The 11579-nt window shown below is 48.3% G+C and overlaps 2 protein-coding genes across 9 annotated transcripts in view; one reads left to right on the forward strand and one right to left on the reverse strand.

Annotated features, from left to right (window-relative positions):
- The window catches only part of Ttll5 (tubulin tyrosine ligase like 5), a 256735-nt gene extending 249060 nt beyond the window's left edge, over positions 1–7675 (forward strand). For 7 of the 8 annotated variants that reach the window (XM_005343377.3, XM_026780184.1, XM_026780181.1 and 4 more), the window contains one exon: positions 4908–7674. Coding sequence is in view for 1 of the 8 variants with exons in the window: in XM_026780184.1 (XP_026635985.1) it covers positions 4908–4930 (23 nt within the window). In the remaining 7 variants the exon portion in view is untranslated. Of the gene's footprint in view, positions 1–4907 lie in introns of all 8 variants that reach the window. The other variant, XM_026780198.1, reaches the window with a different exon arrangement.
- A 1209-nt stretch (positions 7676–8884) lies between these two features.
- Tgfb3 (transforming growth factor beta 3) overlaps positions 8885–11579 on the reverse strand; it is a 23571-nt gene continuing 20876 nt past the window's right edge. Inside the window, exons 6-7 of the mRNA XM_005343379.2 lie at positions 10987–11140; positions 8885–10058 (exon numbers count right to left, since the gene is read on the reverse strand). Coding sequence (XP_005343436.1) covers positions 9900–10058; positions 10987–11140 — 313 coding nt within the window. The 3' untranslated portion in view covers positions 8885–9899. The remainder of the gene's footprint in view (positions 10059–10986; positions 11141–11579) is intronic.

Here is an 11579-nt window from a genome sequence, read left to right on the forward strand (position 1 = left end):
TTGAAGTCATGGCATGTGTGTTCCGTTTTTGTAACTACACCTCAGTCCTAAAGCAGTTTAAAGGCACCCAGGTCTCTACATCTGCCCAGGTCTCTACGTCTGCCCAGGTCTCTACGTCTGTCCAGGTCTCTACGTCTGTCCAGGTCTCTACGTCTGCCCAGGTCTCTACGTCTGCCCAGGTCTCTACGTCTGCCCAGGTCTCTACGTCTGCCCAGGTCTCTACGTCTGCCCAGGTCTCTACATCTGCCCAGGTCTCTATGTTTCCTTCCGACCTTCCTTGGGCAGCTGAAGCCCTGCTTTTCTGATTCAGGCACAGGGCTGTGCCCAGGCCCTCTATAACCTGACAGTGCTATCTATGTCTACTACAGGAGGATGAGCTGGGTTTTTACAGACCGGAAGTCACTGTTCTAGAGTAGACAGAAAAATCCCTGCTTATGGGGTCTGTCTGTCCTTTTGGAATCAAAGCTGTGTAAGAATGGAGTATTCTTAAAGCCCACTAAAGATTTACTATCATAAACTCAAAACACATTAAGAATCATTAAAGCTCAAAGTTGAAGCATAAATAGCAAAATGGAATAATGGGCTCACTTTTCAAGTGGGTCAGTGGATAAAGACACTTGTCACCAAGCTCGACGACCTGAGTTCAGTCACCAGGTCCCACAGGATAGAAGGAGGCAGCTGCCCCCCCAGTCTGACCTCTGACCTCCACATAGCTGTGACATATAAATATGTCCAAGAGTAAACGTGAGAAGAAGTTATAGTCATATTAAAGGCCATGGTTCTGCTTCCCTCTCCATCTTCAGGATGGCCTCTAAGGGGACCAGAAGTTTTTCATACAGTGATTATTTTTCTTACAGTGATTATTTTACAGTTTTTTAACACAGGGTTTCATTGTTCAGCCCCGACTCGCCTGTAACTCAGAGATCCACCCGCCTCTGCCTCCCAAGTGCTGAAATTAAAGGCGTACACCACCACACCCAGATACAAATCTAAATTTGTATATACAGACAGAAATAATCAGATCTACTTAGGTAGACTGTGCTTCCAAATGGGCACAATAGTCACAGCACGGAATTAGAACCCAAGAAGTTTCATTTAGATCAGCTATGCAGTTTTTAAATTTTCATAAAAGGGTAGCTATTAAATATACTCATGCCAAAAATAAAAACAAAAAATAAGAGGCCGTTCCCTCTGAATATCACTGTCTACGTGCAGGGACAGGAAGAAATGTTCCACTGAGCCTCATTGGAAAGTCGTCTAGAGACACCTGTTTCTGCTCCATGATGTTATTTTACCAGCACATTTATCTGGTACTGTCCTATTAAGAAAATGAATCACAGTAAGAAAACTATAATTAGAGGTTAGTAAGAGTCAAATATGTTTTTAAAAAGTATACGTTTTCCTAGACGGAGAGTTAGCCTGGTGCAGTGGTACACATCTGTAATAGTAACACTTAGAAGGGGTTGAAACAGGGTCAAGAGTTCAAGGCCAGCCTGGGCAGACTGTCTCAAAATAAAAAGGCTTATTGAATAAAAACGATAACAGAATTCCTTTAAATAGATTTATACTAAAAATCATTTGCTTATTCGCAAATAGAACACCTCAGAACTAACATTGGTGTTGATATCATCTTAGACCAAGTGCCTTCATTGTTCATTCACAACTAAAAGGGGTTCCGGGAGCATTTGGTGTGAGAGCCAACTCACTGCTATGCTGGTCGGGCTTAACTCTGACGACCATGCCCCAAGGCTGCCTTCTCCTTACCCCAGCTGACTTAGCTTTGAAGACTATGCCCCACGGCTGCCTTCCCATTACCCCCGGCTGACTTGAGAAAACCCTTGCAGCTGTGTCTGCCAGGCAGGGTTTCACGAAACAGATCCGACACTCTTGTGCCTGTGTTGTTCATTCCGCCACGCTGGATCAGTGCCCAGGAAGGTGAGGGGCAGAGCGTGGCTCTCGTTCCAGCTGTCCCTGTCTGCTAATGTCACTCAGGATATAAATAAATGGATTAATTCACTTCCCTTTTCGTCAGACTAGAATGATGCCAGAAGAGACTACCAAGGCCTCTTTGACCATTTGGAAAGGCCTTAGGGACTATCCTAAGAGAGAAAGGTCTTTGCATTTAGATAACTAAAAACAAACACAAAACCCCAGCACCTCATAAAATAGGCATGGTGGTGTGTGCCTATATATAATCTCATCTTTAGGGAGGTACAGCAGGAAGGTCAAAACTGTAAGGTCATTCCTCTGGTTGGCTATATAACAAGTTCTAGCCAGCCTGGGATACATACGACAGTGTTTGGCATGGTGTAAACCATGGTATAAAACACAGCCTCTGCACTTCCAAGAGAATAGCAGAGGTGCTAGACGTGGTGGCTCATCCCAGAAGTCTCAGGCAGAGGCCAGAAGCAAAAGAAGCCACTGGGATCGATTTCCATGACCCCTCCAGCCCTGCCTGCCATCCAGGCACTGCCTCCTGGAGAGCAAGAACCAGAGCCTGGTCCTACCTTGGCAGTGCTCTGTCAGGGGAGTCCTCCTAGTGCTCACTTGGCCGATCATTCCGTGTGGTCATAAACACAAGCCAGGTGCAAACAGAAAAGCGGGCTGAAGGAAAGCTGGGTCTCTGGAAGTCTGCTCTCTGTGGACCAGTATAATGTAGTTTCCAGGGGCATGCAGGGGTAGTTGAGGGGCAACCCCAAGTGTGCCTTGTGATTTTGCTGCTTGTTGCTTAGGAAACAACATGGTAAGATGTCACTAAGTGGGCCACCAAGCACCAAGTCCTCACATATGAGTGTGTCATCCCAAATACATGGGTTAGCAAAATACAAGAAAGAATGTTGAGGCCAGGATGTCAAAAGCAGAAGAGGATGAGAGCGACAGCCTAATGGGTGACTTCAAAGGACAGCTCGCAAGAGTTGGCTCTCTCCTTCCACCGCATGGATCTCCGCAATCCAACTCGGGTGATCAGGCTTGGCCGCAAGCACCTTTACTCACTGAGCCATCTTGGTGACCCTGGAGGAATCCTCCTTTAACCCAAACCTCAAATGATTCCCACAGGTAAAACTCTATGAAATGAAAGGTCACACTTAAAATAATAGAATGAATCAGTAACCAGCACTATGAGCAAAAGTCCGCAAGGCAGCCGATGCTAGATCTGCAGGGACCAAGACACTGAAATCACCACGTGATGCAAAATGAATGTCTTCATGGCTAGAGAAATTAGGGGGAGAAAAAAAAATGAGTAAAAACAGTAGATTAGAATTGTGATAAGCACATGTTCAAAAGAACCATATGTCACGTTCAGATTTGAAAATATGATGGAATTTAACAATCAGTGGATCAAGCTGGGTGGTGGTAACACACGCCTTTGATCCCAACACTCAGGAGACAGAGGCAGGTGGATCTCTGTGAGTTTGAGGCCAGTCTGGTCTACAAGAGCTAGTTCCAGGACAGGCTCCAAAGCTACAGAGAAACCACACTGTCTCAAAAAAACAAAACAAAGAAAAAAAAATCAGTGGTTGGCAGATTAGACCCAGCTGACAGGGACTTAATGAACTCAGAGGTGTGTTTAGACAAATTATCCGAAATACAGAATCAGAGCTGGAAAGTCAATTGAGAAGGCCCAATGGATGTGTAAGTGGAATTCTGGAAAGAAAACACGGGAAAGGGCTGATGTCTGAGAAGGTAATGACTGAAGATGCCTCAGAACTGATGGAAAGTGCACATGCTGTGGACTTCAGAGACAGCAGGGTCACTGTCTCCAAAAGCAAGACAGAGCGCCGAGGAGGAAGCCAGCTGGCAATGACCATTGACCTTCACCATATGCACCTCAACACACACACACACACGTACAGGAAAACATACACTCGAGAAGAATGAGTCTCAGCATCCTCCCTTGCCCTGGGAATTGAGCAAATGATGGGAAGATAACCATGAAGAGCTTCCTGCTGATCATTTCATTCATTTATTCACGCGTTCATTCTTACAGTGCCAGGGCTCAACCTCGGGCTCCCGTGGTTCATGTCAGGTGGCTTACAACCATCTATAACGCCGGCTCCGGGGGTTTTCTCATGGTTCTGGGCATATACTCATAGCTCCTCCCCCCCCACAAACATAATGATAGATCTTTGAAAAAGAAATGACTATTTATTAACCCAATTTTAAATTAAAAGCAGTCAAGGAAAGGCTAGAATTCAGAGCATTGCAACCGAGGAAGGACTGTGGCTGGCTGGTTGGTTACCTGGCTGGTTGCAGGCTTGTCCCGAAGCCCAGTGTATGTACGGGGGTGAGGTGGGATCGGGGTGGGCACAAGGCAGAGTGTTAGCTGACAACCTGACACTCAGGATTGAGATCTCAAGAGCACATTCAAAAATGCTGTGGCTGACCCTGAGCTCTGGCAGGGAGAACGCTTTTAGCATCCTCTGTTTAGAAACATGAGGGTGTTTGTTTTGAACAGAGGAGTTTTACTCTACTGTCGCCTAGGCTGTCTTTGAACTCCTGGGCTGAGGTGATCCTCCTGCCTCAGATTCCTGTGTAACAGAAACTACCAGAAGCTGTCTAGGCATAGTGAGGAAGAATGAAGATGTTTTCATACTTGTGGGCATGGCAGCTTCATTGTGGTTCCAGCTCTGCGGAGAGCGCAGCAGTGGAATGGCTTGAAGCTAGGAGTGCAGAGTCAGCCTGGGCTGCACAGCAAGAGTAATAGGTAAATGAGAATAAATGGTTTTGCCCAAGAAAAAAAGCAGAGATGCCCAGGATGCAGCAGCACCAGAACATAGACCGTTTAGGATGCTTTGAGGAGAGGATTAGAGGATTGTGTGCATCAGAGTGAGCGTCCTGTGCCAGAGACCCTGCTATGCGTTAGGAACTGTCCTCGGTCACTGAGCGCTTGACTTTCTCTTTTCCAGATCCCACTCACACTGACCGATGACCCGGAGACTGGGGAAGAAGAACCTGTTGCGCACTCCTGGGAGCGGGATGGGGGCTACGCCTCCACGGTGCTGCCAGGGGTCTATAGTATTTTTTTGCTGCCTCAGAGTCCCCAAGGCCTTCAAGCAGAAGTGGCAGTAGATGGTTGCCATCAGCCCATCCAGGGCAACAGGGAAGCAAATCCACTGGGTTTGGTGGAACTTGGCAGTGGGGACTCTGGCCTGATGCTTCACGTCCCCTTCAGAGCGCGAGTGTGCCTCCCCTGCCCTCCCCTCCCCTCCCACCCTGCTAGGCCCTCTCTGTCCCTCCTGCTGCTCCCAGATGATATAAAAGAGGCTCTTTGGCTATTTGCATCTGGCTTTTGCTTCTTTTCCAGATTGAAGTATTAAGTTTATTTTATTTTGTACGAGCTTCAGATCCCAAAACCATCCACCAAGCTCGATCTTCCCTTGGGGAGAGGAGCCAACAGCACCGGTTCCCCAGAGTGGGGAAGCAAGCAGGCGACCGCCATGGGACAGGCGCCTTTTGGAATTACTGACTTCTAAGATTAATAAAGTAATTCAATTTTTCTTTCCTTTTTTTTCCATTCACTAATTTCCCATCAATCAATATTCACAGTCAGGGCTAAAATGGAACCAACATTTCATTTTGTTTCATATCTCACTTTTGCACAGTTTTTCAGTTTTCATTTTAGAATGGGAGCTATCAAGAAACTTAGCAGATGGGAGCACCAGGCTAGTTCCCAGAGCCATGGAACTGGTGTGTGCCACCACTCCTGGCGTGTCCTCCAGCAGCCTTATTCACTGTGGTCCTGAGTGGGGTATGGATGTGCCCACTTGCACCCAGCCTCTCCGCGTAGTTGCTCCCGGTGACTGCAGCACACATTAGATCTTCCCTCCAACGTCTGCTGCGAGTCAGACTTTCAAGAAACCCCCCCATCAACCGTGTTGAAATCCAGACAGAAAAAATGACACCTAAGAAGACAGATGGGTCCTGTGTGGTGACTCATGCCTCTCGTCTCATCATGAGGAAGGCAGGGGGATTACCACGAGTTAGACACCAGGCTGGGCTGGACTTTGTAGTGAGTTCAGTACCAGCATGGAAGTCAGAGTCCCAAGATCTTGTCTCAACAAACTGAAGAAGAGGAGGGGGGTGAAGACAGAAAAGGGGGACTTTGCTTTCTTTTTAGTGCATGAATTGGGTTCAGGCACAGTGGAGGATTAGGACTCTCAAGAGCAGGATAGAGAAAGGTTTCCATGTAGTCTAGGACCATCTTAACTGCTCACTTGATCTGAGCTGGCTAGACAACACATTCTGATTCCTCCATCATCGCTTTCTGCTGTTAGAACTGGAGAAAAAGGTCTGGAGTTCTCCGCCTGCCAATCTGGCCCAAAGGAGCGAGGGGACATGAGCTTAGGGTAAGAACTTTCAAAGCAGCTGTCACACTCAGAGTTGCTCTCGGCACCCGATCAGAGCAAAATCCTCTCTGCCCACCAGGGGCTAAAGCCAGACTCCAGTCTTGTCTTGCCTTGGTGCTTCCAGGTCATTCTTTCGGGTGCTGGCCTTGGCTATAAGCCAGGCGGATTGTTCTAGCCTTCCTCCCCCAGTCATGGTGTCCTCTCCAGTCCTGCCGCTCTCCTCAAAACAAGTGTGTGCCATTGAAGACAGTGGTTCAAATGGCCCCATTGCTTGTGAGCGGCCATGGGAAGGGAAGACTGGACTGCAGACCTTCGCGTGTGCTTGTACATGTTTTTTGACATGAGTAGTGTCTAGCGTGAGAACACCCGTAATCACGGTGTGTTCTTTAAGATAGCATCAGGAAGCATATCCAGTTGCCTTGGTTCAAACTTGTAGCAGGACCCTGGGAGACAGGGTGAAAGGGACAGAAAGATTATTTCCTGCATCCTTATTGATGCTGGAAAGGACCTGTATCTGATGCAGTGCACTTCTTCCCCGAAGGCAATTTATGGAGGCAGCCTGGACCCTGCCCCAGCGGGAGCAGACCTCTAGGTCTGCAGCCTAAAACTGTATGTTACTTCTGTTTGTATTCAGTTTTGTTAAACCTTGTTTGTAAGTCTTTTGTCTGCATGTATGTCTGTGAACCATGTACCTGTAGAAGCCAGAAGAGGATGTCAGACCATATGGAACATGAATTACAGTTGGGTGGTTCTGGGAATCGAACCCTGGTCCTCCAGAAAAGCAGCCAGTTCTCTTAACATTTCTTAAGCCTTATTGTACATCTCTTCTGAACATGAGAGACTTTCATGCCTACTGAAGTTTGAGGGTAACTGTCACAATTAATAGATTGTAATAGATTGTAGTACTTGGACCAGGCATGGCGGTGCATACCTTTAATCCCAACATTCAGAAGTCATTTGAAACAAGCCTGATCTTCCTAGGTGTTCCAGGGCAGCCAGAGCTACAGTGTAAAAACCTGTCTCAAAACTAAACTGGCTGACATGTTGGCATATTTCTCCCACCACATACTCACACACACACACACACACACGCATGCACACACACACACATGCACACAAGACAGAACACTTCCATAACCAGGATTCAAGCTGGGGACAGGGGCCACTGTATAAATGAGTTGGGCCTGAACAAAGCACAGAGATAGTCTTAGTGGCTGTGGTAGTTTGATTGTAATTGCCCCCATAATAGAGGGGTGGCACCATTAGGAGGTGTGGCTTGGTTGGAGTGGCTATGGTCACGGTGGGGGCGGGCTTTGAGGTTTCCTGTGCTCAGGATACTGCCCAATGTCTCAGTCAACTTCCTGTTGCCTACAAGCTGTAGGACTCTCAGCTGCTCCACCAGCACGACATCTGCCTGCATGTTGCCACGCTCCCTGCCATCATGACAATGGATTAAACTTCTAAAACTGTAAGCCAGCCACCCCAATTAAACATTTTCCTTATAAGACTTGCCGTGGTCATGGTGTTTCTTCACAGCAACAGAAGCCCTAACTAAGGCAGTGGCCAACCTCAGGAGTTGGGTCTTGAACGCAGAACAAGGTTTGCACACACTCATACGTCCTTCCACCTGCAGGCTTCAGCTTTAGTCAGATCAGTGGTTGTGCCTAGGTGGTTGTGCCCCATGTTGGTAGCTTTCTATAGCTGCTAAGACCAGAGGGTTCCTTGCTCTGCTGGCTCAGTCCAGAGACAACCGTAGATGAATGTTAAGCCACAGTGGAATTCTGCATTGCCCTGGGATCTCTTGCCTCTAAAGAGGCCCGCCGTCTGAAAAGGAGTTCCTGGTTGCCTTTGCTAACAGCATCTGTCTCATTTGGAACCATCTGCCACATGGGGCTTCTCTAAGGCTCGACGTGGTTTCCAGAACTGTTGGCGTGTATCATCTAGATTGAATCTAATGGCACATTTCTACACACAAGGGTACACACCTCCCAGTTATCCAGAGGGGTGTGTGTATGTGTGTGTGTTCCTCTCCACCTTACAGGCTCTCTCATTGACCTGGAGTTTGTAATTTCAGCTAGACTGGCTGGCCAGAGAGCCTCCAGGAATTACCTGACTCGGCCACTTTCCCCGTCCCCAGGACTGAGATTACAGATGGCCATGGCTATGCCTGACTTTTGCATGGGTTCTAGAGAGCTAGACTCGGGTACCATTTGCACAACAGACACTTACCACACTGGGCCATCTCTCCCCGGCCACAAGATTGCTATAAATTTTTACACATCTAAGCCACTGTCTCTATGTTTGAGAATAATGTACCCTGCAAGAGGGAAGTGTGCCTAGACATGGTGCCGTCTTCTCATGTGCTAGAGGCAGAACAGTGGGCCCAGTGTGTTCATGCCAAACAATGAGGGATGCTCTGCCCGGACTGTTGTCTCTGGTAGGTAGATGCCAATGTGAAATTAAGCAAAGGACATTTATGGAGTCTGACATACATATACCTTAGAACAAGGTTTTTACTGTTTCTAGAAGCAACCTTCCAGAAGATGAAATCATCCATGATTCCCCAAAAATATTTATTTATACAAAGATTTTGAGAGTAATATTTGTGTTTGTCTTTATACCTCAGTCTGTGCGTCTGGGGCCAAGTCATCACGACAGACACGCGCAGCCTCCCCAGACACTTTTGCATGTAGCACCTGCTTCCAGGAACCCCAGGGGAGCATGGAGTCTTAGAGGGTAAGAGGGAAATGATCCCTGATGCCCCAGGCTGTGTGGACCCACAATCCAGAGAGCCAACCCTGACCTACCTGGAAGGTGTCTAGCCAAATGTTCATGGGGAAATACGACCAAGGAAGAAGGCAAAAGGAGAGGCCCCTAGGGAAGACTCGAGAGAACAAATTCTGACCTTGGCTTTTGAGTTCGGCATCTCCAGAGGACCCGAGATAGCTAGTTGCTAGCCCAGAAACTAATTGCATTATCTGTCATGATTCATGATACTGGTGTGAGAGGGCAGTTTGCGAAAAAGATTGGATTGTCCTTAGTCCCAGACAGTACAAGATCTGACTCTAGGGGGACTTTGTCTTGGTAACCTGTCTGAAGAAAAATGCCGGCCGCCTCTAATGTCATCCTGATCCCTTAGAGCAGATGTGATACTTCAATGAGCAGAGCTGACCTCAGATCTGAAGAGCCTTCCAGTCTGACCCTCACTGACCCTCACTCAACCCAACCTCCTCCCTAGGGTAGCCCCGTCCTACTGCCACACACCATGATGCCTCGACATCCTTTCTCCTCCACCCCACCACCTCTGTCTGTACCACAGAAATGCCATGTTCTCAAGAGTTTGCCTTCCCCTAACCAACCCACACTTTCTTTACCACAGTGATTCTCAGAGCTAGCAGAAAGAAATGTTCCAGAAGGAAAGCCTCCCTCTCGGCCATTCGCCGGGAGCCAGGGCTTGCGGGCTCCAGGCCTCTAGAGTGAGGTCTGTCGCTTTGGTTTCCCAAGGAGCAGCAGTCAGTGGTGGCAGTTTTCCTCCTCTGTTGCAGGCTGTCCTCAGCTGCACTTGCACGACTTCACCACCATGTTGGACAGCTGCTCCACCTTGGGGGTCCTGCCGACATAGTACAGGATGGTCAGGGGCTCCAGGTCCTGCGGCACACAGCATGGCGAGGCTGACGCCTCCGGGTTCAGGGTGTTGTACAGTCCCAGCACCTGTGGGTGGGGGTCACATATTTAGCAGGAGAGAGCCAAGCCTTGAGTCTGTGTTCCAGACGCTATGTAATTTCTAGAGCCCATTCTGAGTGAGCATGTAGCAGCGTGGCCACAGAGGCTGTTTAAGAGGGATTGTGGGAAGAGTTTGGATGAGAGACTAGCTGCAGCCAGTCAGTGTGACAGAAGGCAGACTCCATGGACTTGGGTTACTGACTGAAGCATGTGACCACTGCTAGGGATTTACAATTAATAAGAAACTCCTCCAAATAGTCTTCCACGTTAGTGGAAAACGTTCTCGCTCACCACTATCTTGGCACATTTAGTAATTGCCAGTGTGTGCCCTAGGCAGGATGCAGCAGTGTTGTGCTGTGTGGAGATGTGCTTCACAGATGACTGCCCTGCTCTCTGTCCCCCTTGAGAAAGGCGGGTGGCAGGGGGCATGGACCCTCTACTCTTTCTATTGCTAAAACAATATAACATGCTTTATGCAGTCTTAACAAAGATAGAGACACCTCTGGATCCCACATCCTGCCAACCAGGTGCACACATCTGTGACACAGGGTGACATGTGACAGGGTGACATGTGGCAGTTGAATAACTTCCATGGTATGAAGAAAATGAAAAGGATGCTTGAAACTCTAGTAGGAACCCTGCACGTGTGTGCATATGTGCCTGTGTGCGTGTTCATTTAAGCGTGTGTGCTAGAGATTGAACCCAGAGCATTGTGCATACTAAGCATCCTGTTTACCCGTATGCTAGCCCCTATGGTGGGAATTTAAATTTCAGGGTGTGAATCAGTAGAATTGGGCCAACCTGCCAAGATCAGGGATTTTGCTCATTCTAGATTCAATCTTTCATTCACTTTTTCTGACAAGTAGGCTCGTCAGTGGAGCCCCAGGTCCCAGAGAGCATGCACCCTGCCCCATACCGTGCTATGGGTCGTGTCTGCACTGCGGAGGTACGGGCAAGGGCCCGAGCAGAAGTTGGCATAGTAACCCTTAGGCTCGTGGACCCATTTCCAGCCCAGATCCTGCCGGAAGTCGATGTAGAGGGGGCGGACACAGCAGTTCTCCTCCAGGTTGCTGTGGTAAAAACATGTACAGGAAATCAGCAAAAAGGGAGACTGACTACAAAAGAAGCTTCACGTGTATCTTCCTGCTTCCCCTTGGAGTACTTCTGCCATCATAGGCGATAAGCCTAGTCCTTCGAATCCCAGGTTCAAGTGCAGTTGATTACAGCTGGGACTCCCAGGGAACCTGAGTGGGGCCATGAGGCCCCTCCAATCCTGTTGTCTGCAGAAATCCATTCAGCAACCCTTCCTTACTCTGTGGGCATATGCCCCTGGCTTCAACAGGTCTCTGAAGACACCAAGAAGTTACCACTTCCAATTGACCAAAATCTGATTTGTTGTAAGTTTTAAGATGGAACCATGGGCAGGCATGGTGGCGCACGCCTTTAGTCCCAGCACTCAGAAGGCAAAGGCAGGTGATCTCTGTGAGTTTGAGGCCAGCCTGGTCTACA

This window comes from Microtus ochrogaster, chromosome 1 (genome assembly GCF_000317375.1).
Source record: "Microtus ochrogaster isolate Prairie Vole_2 chromosome 1, MicOch1.0, whole genome shotgun sequence".
NCBI lineage: Eukaryota > Metazoa > Chordata > Mammalia > Rodentia > Cricetidae > Microtus > Microtus ochrogaster.